Source organism: Xiphophorus couchianus, chromosome 21, assembly GCF_001444195.1.
Source record: "Xiphophorus couchianus chromosome 21, X_couchianus-1.0, whole genome shotgun sequence".
Classification (NCBI taxonomy): domain Eukaryota; kingdom Metazoa; phylum Chordata; class Actinopteri; order Cyprinodontiformes; family Poeciliidae; genus Xiphophorus; species Xiphophorus couchianus.
This window is the reverse complement of record NC_040248.1, coordinates 11,859,005-11,875,370: the sequence shown is the minus strand read 5'-3', so window position 1 is coordinate 11,875,370 and position 16,366 is coordinate 11,859,005. Positions and strand designations below refer to the sequence as shown.

Below are 16,366 nucleotides of genomic sequence, written 5' to 3'. Positions count from 1 at the left end.
CGCCTCACTGATGACGCTTTAAATCAGCTGGTTAGAATCCAAACTTTTTATTAACTAGTCCTCTCAGAAAGCAGGGTGATTTCTATAACCAGGTGTTTGTGGTTTCGGAAATTATGCCCAATTTTAAGAGCAAATCAGAGTTGATTTAAGTGATTTCTTAAAATAATTTTTAAATTATAGACATGTGTTTGTATTTAAAAATCTAAACACTTGCAGTACACACCTTAAGTAATCCAATTTAATTATGAACAGAATCAGCTCTATGTTTAAGAAAAATGTCTTTGCTTTGCTGCTGCCATAGAGCTGATGTTCCAGTATTACAGTCATGCAGAAATACCAGTTTAACTGCATAGACACACACAATGAGGTTGAGCAAAACACTCGACACCTTGTTTTTTTACCCCACAATGATTTAATTCTTTGAGAGTATTATGATTAAACAGTTGGACTTTCACGCAGCAAAGTACACAGCACTACACAGCCGGAAATACAACCATAAAACGTCAACAAAATTAAAAAAAAACAGCAGCAAAAACAACAGAAGAAATGCTGGCAATAAATAGACTGATCTTCTTAAATTTATATTCAATACTCTTCTGTACAGATGGTCTGAATTACAACACATTAACTGAAAAATCTCCAGGAAAAGCAACACAGCTACACAGAAATCGTGTAAATTAAAAAAGTAACGCACACATATTTAACACATTCACATACACGCACTCACACACAGTCAGTGACCATGCAGAGGATCCAGAGTACGCCTGTATGAGGCGACAAATAATGAATACAGTACATCTTTCTCTTTTTCCCTCCACAATAAGTTTCACACACACACGCACTCGCACGTTCACGCACAGAGGATCACAGGGGAAGCACACGATGTCTGGGAGTACACGGAGGTGGAATGTGCTCAGCGGTGGAGGAGTAGAGATGGAAAGACTGGAAGGGCAGCGTGAGCCTATTCCTCCAACGTGCGGAAGGCGTTCTGCATGTCCTCCAGAAGCTGTGCGTACTCAGACTTAATCTTGGCCTCGCCGTCCTTAACCGGGTCCTGCAAACACACACACACACAGAAATCCAAACAAACAGTGAGAATTAGGTCTCCAATAAATCTCACATCTAGTAGCTACAAACTCTTAGCATTTTACATTCACTTTAAAATGAAAAACCTCGAACGTAAGGCTGGATGATAAATTGATTTAATTAAATTTTTGGTTTTTGATTTGTTAATTTTTGGAAATCTAGATTTGTTTTTCACCAATGCAGTCCTTGGGTTTCCATAGTTCAGAGTGATGTCACCACAGTCAATGCCAACCATCTTGTTTGACAAGCATGTTTTACAGCTTCTATTTATCTGGACTTTGAATTCAGGCCAACTCTTCGATGCAGTATTAGATCCAAATTAGATTTTTATTACAAAGTCAAAATATTTAAATATTACAAGAATACAGTTGTAATATTAGAAGGATTTTTTATTTTTATGAGACACGAAAAATAAAAAATAAAAAGAGGAATGTTGGTATAAGTTTTATAGATAATACTTAATCTTTTCACACATGAGCAGTAAGAGGAGGATTTTTTTAATGATCACGCAAAAAACAGTATCTATTTCAAAGAAAGAGCAACATGAACTGGCATGGTCACGTCAAATTCTGATAACTATCAAACTATTTTTCTCATTAAAACAAATTCCTTCTAGTAACTTTAAGGTGTGTTTTTTTCTGGTAAAATTACATATTTATTTTGCTGATACTCTGACCATATTCTCCTTAAAACAAACATTCTCGTAACATACTCTCTAATTCATCTCACAGACTGAAAGATTGAAGTAAAACCCATTTTTTGAAAAATATTTTTTGTCATTTGTAATTTCTTTTTTAGAAAAATAAACTAAACAAAACCAAATCTATTAAATTCAGAAATTGGATCCGGTATGAAAAAAAAACAAAAACCCACAGAGATTTTATGTTTAAGCCTTATCGTCCAGCTCTATTCGAACATTCACTTTAAATTTATGCAAGACCCATAAACCTTCACAGCCCCCTGAATTCACCTTGAACTTCATGGAGCTAATCCTGTAGAGGATTTCTCCCATGTGCTCTCTGATCATGGCCCAGGTGATCTTGTTGTCGCTCTGGGCTGTGGTCTCCACCGCATGCCGGGCCATGTCATAAAAAGCTATCGTGTTGGACAGAATGCCCACCGTCTTATAGAAGGGACAGAACCTGCGGAAGTAAATTATTCAGTAACTATAATGGTTCTTTTAGAGTGTGATAGAGGCAGTGCTAAGTAGACAATGCCCCCATGGTAGCGTTTTACCTGTCATATGGGGTGTAACCATTCTGCTGCAGGAAGTCATCTTTAAGCAGTTTGGCCACTTCTAGAGTGATTTTGTCGGTTTCTGCCAATGAAGCCTATCAAAAGGAAATTCATCTTTAATTCATAGTGAACGGCACATGATTTAGGTGCTTCGACGAGCAAAAGCAGAATATATTTTGACTTACCTTTCCGACAAGCTGCACAATCTCGGCCAGGTCTTCTTCCTCCTGCAGGATCTCCTTTGCTTTAGTACGCAGCGGAACGAACTCTGGGAAGTGCTTGTCGTAATATTCGTCCAGAGCGCGAGTGTATTTACTGTAGCTGATCAGCCAGTTGACGGAGGGGAAGTGCTTCCTCTGAGCCAGCTTCTTATCCAGACCCCAGAACACCTGAGGAGAGGATGACGCACGTACTTGGTGAAGCATCTACCACTGATAGTACGGGTGTGTTTGAGAAGAGGACAGATGAACGAGAGTACAACTGCTTACCTGAACAATACCAAGCGTGGCTGAAGTAACGGGATCAGAGAAGTCGCCACCAGGAGGTGATACACTGAGAACAGAGCAAACGATTTATTAAACTACTATTGTCCATAACAAATAGGAATGATGTCCATACTTTCCCATACAGTCATCTACTTCTCAGAATTTCCAGCATTTTATGTTAATTTCAAAGTTTAAAAACCTTCCATTGATCATGGAAGGTCTAAAAGGAAACCTTCCATGATGAAAAGAAAAAGAAATAATGACAAGTGTTGAACTATATAAGGATTGGAAGGATACAAGAAAACAAAGGATGCAGGCTATAAGGAAAGTAGAAAGGACACAAGGAAGAAGAAAGAAAGGGAGTAAAGATTGGAAAGAATTTAAGAAGGCAGGAAAAAGGAGGGAACAAGGAATGAAATTGGAGATAAAAATAAGAAAAAATGGACATGAGAACAGACACGGAGATGGATACACACAAAAAAGGAAAGATGGATAGAAGAATGAATAGAAATAGAAAAAGCATAACAAAAGAAGAAAGAAAACAGGGAAAGAAGGGGGCATAAGGAAGGGCAGAATGATGGAAAAATGGGAGAAAGGAAGGAAAGGAAATACAGGTCTAAATAAGAATATAAGAACAGAAAAATTGGAACAAGTAAAGACATGAGGATGGATGGAGTCAACAGTCAACAAAGGACAAAATGAATGAAGGAAAAACAAGGAATAAAAAGTAACAAAGGATACAAAAAAGAAAAGTAATAAGGACAAAAATTGAAGGACAGAAGAAGGAAAAATGTACACAATGGAAAAAGATGCAAGGATGAGCAAAAGGAACGAATGGAGACAGAACACAAAGAAAGAAGAAAGGATAATAGAGAGATGCAAGACAAAAAAAGGATGGAAATACAAAAGAAAAGGAGGTAAGATTACAACAAAGGCTGAAAAGAACAAAAAAGGAATAATGGCATAAGAAAAGAGGGACGAAGGAAGCAGGACATAAGAAAAGTAGGAAGAATACCAGGAAAAGAGGACAGAAATAAAAGGATACGTGGAAAGAAGGACAAATAGGCAAAAAATTAGGAACAGAGATAAGCCATCAGGAAGATGATGGATATAAGTAAGAAAGACAATAAGAGTGATAGAAGAAAGAACACAAGATACAGAAAAAAGAATGAAAACAAGGGCATGAGAGAGTGAAGACTGACAAAACAAAAAAAAGAAGGGAAGAAAGGCCAGGAATAAGGCAGAACAGAGTAGATTAGAATAGAGTGGGGAATAATGTTCAGGATGGGGAATAATGTGTGGAAATACAAATATATATTTTGCATTTATATCCACAGACCTGAAAAATACTTTCATTTCAATTCCATACTTTTGCAGACTGTGTAGTAAACTTTGTCTCCCTCTAGTGACGGAAAGTTGTACTCACGCTCCAACAATACTGACGCTGCCCTCCCTCTCAGGGTTGCCCAGACACTTTACCCTTCCTGCACGCTCGTAGAAGGAGGCGAGTCGGGCGCCCAGGTAGGCCGGATATCCACTGTCTGAGGGTGGAAGCAGAGGTTACACCTGCATGCTGGGAGTTGTCCTACTTTTCTTCGATTCAGCTTCAAATACTGAAATGAAACGGTGCAATGCTCCACTCTTTGCTTAATCTAACAAACTATTCATAAATCAAAAGCAAAAAGTGTGAGGAGTAAACTCCGTAAACAGACCAAAAGTGCAGCAGCTGCCACTGATAAATTTACATGGCAGACTTTTTAGGGAAATATCCACCACATGCTTCATTTGAGAAGTTTAATATGAGGAAGTGAAAACTAGAATTTCATAATTTCATTGACAGAGGTCTATTTCACAGTAAAAGATTTTTAGCTGGTGCTTCTCATATTAAACACCACAACACATTGTGATAGAGGAAATGTTCCTTCCTTTAACAGAAACAAAATGCCAGAATTATGTCTTTTAGCAAAACTAAGCTAATCATTTGCATAAAGGGTGATTTTTAGTCCACCTTAGTCCAGAATGAACTCTGATGCTTTACACATTTGTGTTGCGTGTGTTACACAATGTTTGCGTGGTATTTTGTGCCTAGCTACATTAATAGAGCAGAATTTTCCCTCGTCTCCAAACTTACCAGCAGGCATTTCTGCCAAACGTCCAGAAATCTCCCTAAGAGCTTCGGCCCAACGTGAGGTGGAGTCAGCCATCATGCTTACGTTGTATCCCATGTCCCTGAAGTACTCGGACAACGTGATTCCTACAGAAACAGATTTATTATGTGCTCAAAAGTAACAAAAGCAAAAAAAATAGTCAATGTGCAATTGCTCGCAGGGTTTAGGATGCCTTGCAAAAATATCCAAACCTGTTGTTGCCATAATGCAGCCACAAACTTTAGTGTGTTTTAATGAGACCAACACAAACTAGTCGGTCTCATTAAAACCAACTGGTTTGGTTTCCACTAGTTTTTAACTAGTATTGAAGTTAAATTTCTGCTGAGTTTCTTGATCTTTTTAAAGCCGTTTGTCCATTAATGGTCTCAACAACCTTTTTTTTGTGTTACTCTACCACATAAAGCAGTAAGACAATTCAAAGAGGTTCAAATAATCTCGCGATGCACAGTGTGAATTAGTGACGCAGTGTTGTTGTTGGCTTCACCTGTGTAGATGGAGGCCTCTCTGGCAGCGACAGGCATGTTGGAGGTGTTAGCCACCAGTGCTGTTCTCTTCATGATGCTCTCCGTCTTTCCATCCACCTCCATGGTTAACTGATGATCAGACAATACCGTCAGTTGCATCGAGCATTAGGCTAACTTGCTTTCAAAAAGATATTTTGATAAAACCCCTAGAATCACCTCGGGGAAGTCTCTCAGTACTTCTGACATCTCATTACCGCGCTCCCCGCAGCCTACATAGATGATGACGTCGCTGTTGGAGTACTTGGACAGTGACTGAGAGATGACGGTTTTTCCACAGCCAAAGGCTCCTGGGATGGCTGTGGTTCCTCCTTGCACACATCTTCATACAGGAAGAGAAGCCTTGGATTAAGAGAACATCTTCAAAACACCTTAAATCCTCTGAGAGAGGATGTGAAGCTTACGGGAAAAGGGCGTCCAGCACCCTCTGTCCGGTCAGCAGTGGGTGATTGGAAGGTAGCTTCTCTGTGACAGGCCTGACCTGTCTGACAGGCCACACCTGCACCATGGTAAACTTCTCCTTCACACCCTCAAACTCCAGCTCCATCACCACATCCTGATGGAAAGAGACAGAAAGTTAACCCAAAGCGAGGCCCAACGGACACTAGGTAAAGAGTTGATTTGCCGAACTTACAGAGATGTCATAGCTTCCAGGTGGAGCCACATAGGTCACAGTGCCTCTGTTCTTGGGAGGAAGCATGATTTTGTGCTTGATAAGAGAGTTCTCAAAGACCATGCCATAAATGTCTCCTCCTGTGATATGACTCCCAACCTGATATTAAGAAAAGGGAAGATCGATACAGAACAGACACCTCATCTAAATGATCTCAAGACGAAAGTCATACTCGCAGGCTCTTGCTGGGAGAAAAATCCCACTTCAGGTCTCGGTTGAGGGCGCCGATGTTGACTCCTCTGGGGATGTAGATGCTCTGTGTGAGGTCATTGATGTCCTTTAAGGGTCGCTGGATACCATCAAAGATGGAGCCCATGATACCTGGACCCAACTCAACAGAGAGAGGCTTTCCTGTTCGCAGCACAGGGTCTCCCACCGACACGCCAGCTGAATTTACACTCAGAAAAACCCACCAATGGTAAGAATGAACAGTTGTGTCCAAAATAAACTCCTTGACACAGTCGCCCTACATTTATGAAGTGCAACTTTTTGATATGGCATAAAAATAAAATCTCTCATTAGTTCGTATCAGATCCAATTTTCAAAAATTTTTTTCTCGCTTTCTTTATCTTAAAAAAGGAAAGAAATTACGAAAAAAATATTTTTCAAAAAGTGTCTTTTATTTCAATATAAAAGAATTACATCTTAGCCTGTCCCTAATATTCTGTTGTTGAGTTAACATGAATTCAAAGTTCAAATAAATAGGAACTGTAAAACACGCTTGTCAAACAAAATGGCAGAATTGGGGGTGTTAATATTACTGTGAACAATGGAAACCCACAGAATGCATTGGTGAAAAACATCATAGTTTTCCAAAAATTAAATTATCAAACACCAACAAGGATACATGTCTCCTCGTAGACCTGGATGGTGGCCATGTCTCCCTCCAGCCTGATGATCTCCCCCACCAGCTCACTGTGACCCACACGAACCAACTCATACATGGCTGCTCCTGCCATGGCCGTGGCCGTCACCACTGACAAACGCAAGCAGGAGAAAAATATTATCCATCCATCCATCCATTTTCTGTTCACCCTTGTCCCTAATGGGGTCGGGAGGGTTGCTGGTGCCCATCTCCAGCTACGTTCCGGGCGAGAGGCGGGGTACACCCTGGACAGGTCGCCAGTCTGTCGCAGGGCAAGAAAAATATTATCTTTAACTAAAAGAAATAATAAATTACGTCTTTGCATGAATGAAAATTTGTTTAAGTTGCATTAGATAGCATGCACGTTGACAGTCTTACAGACCAAGCAAAATTAGTATTAATCAGACAACTGCCTCCACTCTGAGGAGGAGCGGTGATCAAAAGTTTAGGTAGAAAAATTTGTGAATATGATAACTTTTGGTTTTGCTTTTAGCAAATGTGGTCTTTATAAGAGAGTGACAAGAAGAAAGTAATAAAAAGTTTTCTCTCTGGAGAACACAAGAGATATTTAAGCTTTTTGGACTGCACTTAATGGAGGCTGCAACTCAAATGTGACTAAATCTTTGTTTATAAATGTATCTGTGTATATGTGAGCCCATGGCGGCCGACCTGGTCCAGAGACGCCATGAACATATCCAAACTGGCTCTCTCGCTCCTCATCCCTGATCTTGGGCAGCTTGGACATGTCCATCTTCACTGGTTAGTATCCTGAGTCCTGACCAGAATAGACAAGAAAAAAAACACATAAAAATGAATTACAAATCAATTGATTAAATTCATTCTGCCAAAACAAAACAGATGTTGACTGTCAAGAGAACTAAAGTAATAAAATCATCCATCATCTGAATGCAACATTCAAAACAGTACATATATTAAAATAAAGCTAATAACAGTCTCTTTTCGCATTTGTGTCATTTCCAAAACTCCATAAACAACATTAATGGTTAAATCCTTTGCTGCACAAACTGTACAGCAAAGCAGCAGCAGCAGCAGCTCAAGCTGTCAGCAGTCGTGACAAACCCATCCCCCAATGCAGCCGACTCCACAGTTACCTTCAGATGTACAACAAACTAACGCATGAATTAGTCCGTCTCAGAGCAAGTAGACATTACAGAGAAAGTGCAATGTTCTGCATCCAATGACTGCTGCTCTCCCTGTGTCCTTTTATGCCCTTCTTACTGATGTACACATCTATCTTCCTGCTTACGTCTGGCTGCTCCAACCATCTGGGCATGAGTAAAGCAGCGCCACCAAAAGGTCAGCGGAAGTACTGCAAGAATCAAACCAAAGAAGACACTCTGCTTCTTTGATTTCTAGTAGAAATAAACTGCACAACAAAATAAAAACTTAAATCCAAAGATGCTAATCAGCTAAATTTTATATTTGATCTAGCTTAAACTGAAACGGAGCCCATTAGCAGAGTCAATCTAATATGATGTTGAAAATATTTCTACCAGCATTCCATGACATACTGTACGGGAGAGCATCTGCTTAAATACAACAAAAAAAATGCAAACCTATAATATTAAATCATCTAATTTCTTCATTTATTTTTTCGACTGTATAACTGGTTTAGAGCACAAAAGAAGAGAAAACAAAACACATCAGCTAGGATTAACATATTCAAACAGAAGACTGACAAGGCAGCAGCTTGCCTTGTCAGTCTTCTGTAGGCATCTTTATGAGCTCAGGTTAAAATGTAGCATCAGCATGAGATTTAAGTGACTGATAACAGCATAATTATTGGTGCCAGGTAAGCTGGTCTGAGTATTTCAGAAACCGCTTTTCACACTAAACTATCTCTAGGGCTTCTGCAGAAAGGCATGCAATACAGAGATAAACAAATCAGTTGCATGACAGTTGCTTCCAGCAAGATAATGTGTCATATCACAAAGCTGATTTATTGGACATGAAAATAATTTAACTGGATGGTCAGATTTTAATCAAGCAGAGCAACTTTGGGATGCGGTGGAATGGGAGATTTGGATTACTAACTAATGTGGAGGAATTGTGTGATGCTATCATGTCAATATGGACCAAAAATACAAAACATTTTCAGCAGTTCTGAAGGCAAAAAGGGATCAAATACAATACTAGCAAAGAATACCAAATAAATTGACCAGTGACTGTATACTTTAGTACATTTATATTGGTGCATTCAGGAAGACATGATACTCATTCCCATCAGAGCCCTAAAGACACACAGTACAAATAAAGTCTTTCATTATAAATGTAGATCTGTTATCCAGATCTACATTTAAAGTCTCTATTGAAGGACTTTTTGGACACATTTACATTACATAGTATATAGCCTTGTCACAAACCTTGTAATAAGCTTTTTATAGTGGCTGTCATTCAACTCACCAGTCTTTACAAATGAATTATAAATTCTGAACTATAAATTCTGATAAAACAATACTGGTCAAACCATTTTCTCATAAACTTTAGCAATATTATCTATGAAACAAGACTTCAACCTTCACTTGATCATATGATTTTGGCACATGACTGCCTTCCCACTCTCTTTTAAGGAAGTGGAAAATGAGCACAGTGTCAGACTGGGAAGTAAATTTTTTTTTAGCTGTGTGGAAACTCTGGAGAAGCCGTGCCACCTGACAACACTTGATCTACAAAAATTGATCATTATCCACAGTGAGTTGGATAATCAATAATTGTGAAAAGAGGAAAATGTCTCCTGTTGTCCAATTTTGTATATTTGGAAAAGGAGGCCCTCTTGTTAAAAAGGCAAAGATAAAGTATAGATCGTATTTTCTGTCTCCTATGCTGTAGGCAAGAGACAGGGCAAATATAAGCTCATATTTGTATCATATATGCGTGATAGTCACGCAGAACATTTTAACATGGTGATGTTACCTGCAAAACCCTGTAACATAGCTAACTCCGATGATCCATTATTTCATTTTATCAAACCAGGCTGCTGTGTAAACAGTGGAGATGTTAATGCTTAGAAAACTCCAGTGTCAAGCTGATGCTTTATATCGAGTTTAGATTTGAGCTTTGAATCTGAATTCAGGGATGTCGGACAGGTTTCCTCGAAATGACTGTCCATATTTATTTGCACTGCGGAAAGCGGATATAACCCAGTCGTAAAATCAAAAATAAGAATATCTCTGAATTGAACTTGGTTCGTTACATTAAAACCAATGTTAACTAGAATGTAACTATAATTTAGTATCATACTAAACAGCAAGACGCCTCTGTCGGCCTGGTTCAGAAAAACTGCTGCCTCTATCGTTTTGTCGCTACAGCAAAGCTAAGCGGTTTCATTTCAACACCCGAGCACAACAAACCTTATTTGTTACAAATAACAAAACCACTGAACCCAGTATAAATATATAGATTTTGTTACCGTCTGATCGTGAAGTGGTCGTTAAAGGTCTTGCCTCGAAGGAAAAAAGCTGGCTACTGCGGTGCGTGACGGCAGGCTGGGTGTCAGCTGACTTCATTCACTCGCCTTTTAGTTTTTTTTAACTGCAAGGCCCTGGTAACTACCGCCATTTTGGATCCACCCCCGTACAAGTGATGGGAATTACGTATCTCTTTTGAGATCCAGATTATTTGGTTCAATTTACTAATAAGGCCGAATATTTTGGTATCTACGTGCTTTTTCATTCACTAATACTTTTAGATGCTCTGATTGAATCAATTTTTATCTTTTATTTGTATTTTTTACACACAAAAAAACATATATTATTGAGAGAAAAACCCAATTCCTTAGACGGGAGCTGGCTACAATTGTTCATTTTATGAGCTGTAACACCAAGCCGAATCGGCCATGAACGGCACAGGGCCAATGCTCTTCAAACCGTGAGTGACTGTGGAAGTTCATTTCAGCACAACATCAAATTATGAGTTTAAAATGTACATGTTTGATATTCAAAAACATTATTAAAATGCAATAAGTTAATAAAATAATTGTACAATCGATTTTAAATTTGACCATTTTTATTTTTTAAGTTCAAGATTATGATATATGGAGTTAAAAAAACGAATTTGGCAATTTTGACAATCAGGCACTAGTTTTGGCGTTTAAAATAATTTAGATTTTCAAAATTATGACTTTCAACTAATAATTTCAATTTATGACGTAATATTACTATATTTTATGATTATTTCGAGACTAAAATCATAAAATTTCCAAAATCATATACACGAGGCCCAGCCCTAATTCTGTTTTACAAAATTAAACTGACAACTAAATATATAGAAATGTAAACTTTTGTGTGCATTTATTATAACTGTTTCATGCATTAGCTTGGCAAGCCTGGTGGTGTAATTTGCAAAAAACTAAAAATCTTCCGATGTAATTAAGTGCCCTTACGCTACAGGACAATCACTAAATCAAATTTCATTACTACAAATTTTTGTGTCTGTGTTGCACAATTTTTCAATTAGTAGATAGCATAAAATAAAAATCTTCCGATAAAATTTACACCAAAACAATTTGATCTTCAAATAGAATAAGATGTCTCACGTTTTGTGTGTGGAGTTTACTTTATGTGAGACACTTTAATTTGCATTAACATAATAATTAGCAGCAGCTTATTTTATAAGCCAAATTGTTTCTTAATACTTTCTGCTTTTCATGCAAGACTTTACGATTAAAAAAAAAGGCGGTTTTCATTTAACTTTGACTATTTTACCCTGATTTTAGACTCGCAGGTTGGTTTTACATGCAAATCTTAAATTTACGAACGTGGCTGCTCTAGATTTAATCTTTCCCATAAATAAGCAGTAATTCTTAATGTTATCTTAAAGTTTGGCTCATCGTTGTTTAATTATACTATCTCCTTCAGAACGGAACACAGCCTAACAGGCTAAATTCAGGACAAATCTTTCTAGTGACGTGAGGGGTTCAGGGTTGACAGTCTGCCGTGGTAGTGTGGCGGCTAAGCTAACTGAATCCTTCGCTACATGTGGAGGGTAGAACAGGAGGCATCCCTGACCCTTTCTCTGTTCAATTTATTAACTTGTACCCCTGACAACGCCTAAGTCAAGCCTAATCTCAAACAGGGATAATATCTGTGTAAAATGAAAGGGTGAGTCTAAGCTCTTTTTGAGTCACGAATATGTAGCTTAGCGCGACTAAAGTTTTTCATGCCTGTCTTTTTTTTTCTTAAAAGGGAGGTGGGCATGGGGGAAGACGACGCAAACTAGCCAACTAAGCTGAATCTATACAAGTGTATGGGAGGATATGAACTACAAGACAGCTAGTGAAACTGCTCTGTTGTGGTTGTTTTTATCTTAAGCCGCTTTTCTGTTCGTCCACACCGCTAATATGCTAGGCTAACCAGTTAGGTGCTACTAGTGGGAGGCTGAGTCAGGGAAGACTCAAAAGCGAAGCTAAGCTAAAAAAGACAGGACGGGAATATCCTGATTTTCTATGTTTGCTGCGTCCTTTTACTTAATAAAAGCAGACAAATCACTGAACTAGTTATATCAATAAACTGTAGTATATGCGTGTTCTAGTTGGACAATCACCAGTACGTTAACTGAACTTCAGTTTTTTTTTTTAGTGTAACTCGATCTGTCAAAGTAACAGGAATGAAGTTTGCATTCACGTGTTGTGGTGCTCTTAATTGTACTATATGTGGCTAAATTTTCAAATGACACATGTACAAATTACGCTAAACCTTGGTAATTAGGAAGATGGGATTAAATAAATGTTATTGAACATTCCTGTGAATAACACACGTGACCCGAGGCTCTTTCTGGACTTGCAGAGGTCCTATAAATACTACAGTGGGAACCTTTACAGAGACAGTTCTGGGTTAGAGTCTCCTGCTCATTAAGCAAACCTTGGAACCTTGATGTAATGTATATGATTCTAAATGAAGCTACCAGTCAGAATTTACTGTAAAAATCATAACTACTCACTTTAGATGTAATTTGTCACCTGTAACACAACATGTGTTCATTTTTCAATTTTGTTATAAATCAAGATAAAAATATTCTTTCCCAAATACAATTTTCTGTCCACACACACTGTATTGACATTACTTAAGTTTGCAGATCACAGTTCTCTTCTTAGCATTCTTTTTACCCCTTTATTAGTATTATATTGAGTCCAGCCAGAGAGGGTTAACAGAATACTTTAGATACTCTGAAGGGAAGGAAGAAATTGAGTTACATAATCATTATGTGTTTTGTAGGTTTGATCTATATAGTAAAAAAATAAGAGACAATCCTGCTACATGTGCCTCTGTCAGCTATTTGACCGTTTTGCTCTTGTTCCAGTAGCCGGATCGAGCTGGGGGATGTTACGCCTCACAACATTAAGCAGCTGAAGCGCCTGAACCAAGTCATCTTCCCTGTCAGCTACAACGACAAGTTTTATAAAGATGTGCTGGAAGTTGGAGAGCTCGCAAAGCTAGGTAAGATATGTCTCCGCAGGTTGTCAGTAGGCCATATCTTAAAATCACCCTCTCCATAAAGCTTGTCAGCAGAAGAAAGCATGAAGTGCATTCAAATTTTTTTCTTGTACTCTTTTGTGTTGACTGTGGACATTAGAAAACCCAGTGGACAAACACCAGCGGATGTTATGGCATCCCAAACCATCACTGATGGGGAAATTCACTCTGGACTTAGAGCAAAATGGATTCTGGGTCTTTCTACTCTTCATCCAGACTGTGGGACCTTAGTTCCCAAATAAGATGCTAAATTTTCTTCAACGCTTTTTCCTTTCACTAAACTTTCTATGAATATACTTGGATACAGCAACCTGTGAACAACCAGCTTGTTCTATAATGGAATTTTGTGCTTACCCTTCTTGTGGAGAGTGTCAGTGGTTGTCCTCTGGACATCTGTCGAGTCAGCAGTCTTCCCCATTCCCCATGTAACCCACTGACCCCTGACTGAGAGACCATTCAAAGGCTCAAGAAACCTTTGTGGGGATTTGAGTTAATTAACTGATTAGGGAGCAGTAGGCAGGAGCTTAAAATTACTACTGCCATGACTTTTCTCTATTTCACTTTTTCACAATTTGAAACATTTCTGACACTGAATTTTGGGTTTTCATTATATTTAAACCCCAACCATCAAAATTGCAAGAAATAAAAACTTCAAGTGTATCAACATGTGTAATGAGTTTCACTTTCTGAAGTGACTGACAAAAAAATATTAAACTTTTTCACAATGTTGTACATTTTTGAGATCTATCTGCATTCCTATAACTTCCTAAATGCATACTGTTTAGTGTCCATACCTGAAGCAGCATAATAGATTATGGATGCTAGGCTAGGCATCTACTGTAATATAGTAATCCTTGCTTTTTTTCTTCATGAATCTGTTTTCCTGCCTATTTACATGGTATTAACATTTTTTTTTTTTTGCCTTGCAGCATACTTCAATGACATTGCAGTGGGGGCTGTGTGCTGCAGAGTGGATCACTCTCAGAACCAGAAGAGGCTGTATATCATGACCCTTGGGTGTTTAGCACCCTACCGTAGACTTGGAATTGGTAAGAAGATCCATTCATGTGTAAATACGGTTGTGACTCATTTTGGTTTTCTGTATCATTTTTGTAAGTTTGAATTTATGATTTTATACTAGGTACAAAGATGCTCAATCATGTGCTAAACATCTGCGAGAAGGATGGCACTTTTGACAACATTTACCTGTGAGTGTCTTAATACAGGAGAAAATAAGGGTGTTTGTGATGTTTGACATTTAAATGTTTTTGACTGAGGATAGATGTACAAGAGATTTGACTGTCTTTACTTCTTGTATTTGGTCTAAAGTGTTATTCCTTTCACAGTGATTCAAGGGTAATTAAAAACAGATTCCTCCAAATGTGCTAACTACATCTTTCTCATTCCACAGTCATGTGCAGATCAGCAATGAGTCAGCTATCGACTTCTATCAGAAATTTGGCTTTGAGATAATCGAAACGAAAAAGAATTACTACAAGAGGATAGAACCTGCAGATGCCCATGTGTTGCAGAAGAGCCTGCGCAGTCCATGTGCGCCACCCAGTGGGGAGCTTCAGAAAGTAGAGTAGCGGCGCACACAGCTTTTTTTGGGGGGACAAAGAAAAGCATGTGTGCCCATCGACGCAGAAACAGAACTGTGACAGATGCCCCAAGGTCAACACATTCAACAGTTTCTCCAAAAGGACGCTAGAAAGAGAAAGCAGTTGTCCAGTATAAAAATTGCTGCATTTATTTTGCAATGGTGGTTTATTTTAATTTTTTTTTCATATTTTATTGTTCCCAATTATTACATGCGGTTATTTGAAAAGTGACAGAAAACTCTGTTATCCACAAATTGGTTTCCAATGATGAAATGCCAACACAGAACATTAGCAGACACGGTGACGGGGATGGTGTTCAGTTTGCAAATCGTTCTGTTTGCATTTGAGTTGTTTTTATGCGGTTATCAAACCTAATGGGGACATATCTATATTTTTGGAAAAAAGGAAGCAGTGAAAATGTTTGCAAGACCATTACTTAGCTGGTCAATTTGGAGTGTTAGCTCTGGAGCTGATCAGTTGAACAGAAGAGACAATTCTCTCGTTACCTGAACCCTGGGATTCACGGGAAGTGAACAAGACCAGTTTGTTCATGCATCCAGATGGGAGGAGCAGAAATGTTTCCCCTCAGTACGGACACAGGGGAGGCTGAATGGTTTGGTTGTGGTGGAAAGTTGTTGGCACCACTCTTGATTTCCAGAGAACTTTATTCTCTAGGTTTTTAATTTAATTCCCCTAAACTGTTTTTTATTTTTCACACTTACACAGCAAACGGCTCAGAGGTTCCACTGGGTGTAAGACAAAATTAGAAATGTTTAGTTTGGGGGGAGCCAAACAAGAAGTCCCAGTATTGGAGAGGTTCTGATGGGTATATCCCCTCTCATTGACTTGTAGGGGATGTGTTAGTAATTGACTAAATGGATTTGATTTGGCGTTAGTAAATTTATTTGCTTAAGGTGGATAAATATTGATTTCTTAAACACCTTTGGCTCCCAGCGTACTGACCTTACAAATAGCAGCAATTTCTTTAAACTTAGGGAGTTTTTGTTATTGCACCCTCATGAGTTGGAGGTCTGGAGCTTTTGGTCGGATATAGATTCTTAACCCAGAAGAAGCTCTGACCCTCTGCATGCAAGGAGAGTTGTTCTCTCGACTGTAGTATACGCATGTTTTTGCTTTCTTTGAAGAATTTTATCTTTTCTGGAGCTCTATATTGTAAGACTTTTTAACGTCTAAATAAAGGAATTACTATTTGCAGTAAAGGTTTTTTTTCTCGGCTTGG

General features: G+C 38.4%; 2 protein-coding genes across 4 annotated transcripts; one reads left to right on the top strand and one right to left on the bottom strand.

Annotated features, from left to right (window-relative positions):
• Positions 1 to 392: 392 nt before the first annotated feature.
• On the bottom strand, positions 393 to 10,623 carry atp6v1ab (ATPase H+ transporting V1 subunit Ab). 2 transcript variants are annotated; one of them, XM_028004894.1, is made up of 15 exons: positions 10,465 to 10,623; positions 7,704 to 7,809; positions 7,017 to 7,145; positions 6,342 to 6,556; positions 6,131 to 6,268; positions 5,901 to 6,052; positions 5,656 to 5,818; positions 5,460 to 5,568; positions 4,939 to 5,061; positions 4,234 to 4,348; positions 2,811 to 2,874; positions 2,508 to 2,711; positions 2,323 to 2,417; positions 2,057 to 2,228; positions 393 to 1,054 (listed from the first exon to the last, which is right to left on the bottom strand). In XM_028004894.1, exons 2-15 carry the CDS (start codon positions 7,783 to 7,785, stop codon positions 962 to 964), a joined length of 1,854 nt encoding a protein of 617 aa, XP_027860695.1. In that variant the 5' UTR covers positions 7,786 to 7,809; positions 10,465 to 10,623; the 3' UTR covers positions 393 to 961. The 2 variants fall into 2 exon arrangements, with proteins under 2 accessions (XP_027860695.1, XP_027860696.1); XM_028004895.1 differs by lacking the exon at positions 10,465 to 10,623 and adding an exon at positions 8,147 to 8,321.
• A 1,334-nt stretch (positions 10,624 to 11,957) lies between these two features.
• naa50 (N-alpha-acetyltransferase 50, NatE catalytic subunit) lies at positions 11,958 to 16,346 on the top strand. 2 transcript variants are annotated; one of them, XM_028005561.1, is made up of 5 exons: positions 11,958 to 12,154; positions 13,353 to 13,489; positions 14,455 to 14,574; positions 14,667 to 14,733; positions 14,937 to 16,346. In XM_028005561.1, the coding sequence occupies exons 1-5, from the start codon at positions 12,147 to 12,149 to the stop codon at positions 15,112 to 15,114; spliced, it is 510 nt and encodes a 169-aa protein (XP_027861362.1). In that variant the 5' UTR covers positions 11,958 to 12,146; the 3' UTR covers positions 15,115 to 16,346. The 2 variants fall into 2 exon arrangements, with proteins under 2 accessions (XP_027861362.1, XP_027861363.1); XM_028005562.1 differs by having other exon boundaries at positions 11,965 to 12,154; positions 13,356 to 13,489.
• The last annotated feature ends 20 nt before the right edge of the window (positions 16,347 to 16,366 follow it).

Excerpts from the sequence above, each read along its gene's own strand:
- naa50 (XM_028005561.1), top strand. Across the intron at positions 13,490-14,454 it reads TGGAGAGCTCGCAAAGCTAG|CATACTTCAATGACATTGCA; the intron begins GTAAGATATGTC and ends TTTGCCTTGCAG. Across the intron at positions 14,734-14,936 it reads ACTTTTGACAACATTTACCT|TCATGTGCAGATCAGCAATG; the intron begins GTGAGTGTCTTA and ends CTCATTCCACAG.
- atp6v1ab (XM_028004894.1), bottom strand. The coding sequence starts at position 7,785 with ATGGACATGTCCAAGCTGCCCAAGATCAGGGATGAGGAGCGAGAGAGC. Across the intron at positions 5,569-5,655 it reads TACTGAGAGACTTCCCCGAG|TTAACCATGGAGGTGGATGG; the intron begins GTGATTCTAGGG and ends TCTGATCATCAG. Across the intron at positions 2,229-2,322 it reads GGTTACACCCCATATGACAG|GTTCTGTCCCTTCTATAAGA; the intron begins GTAAAACGCTAC and ends TTACTTCCGCAG.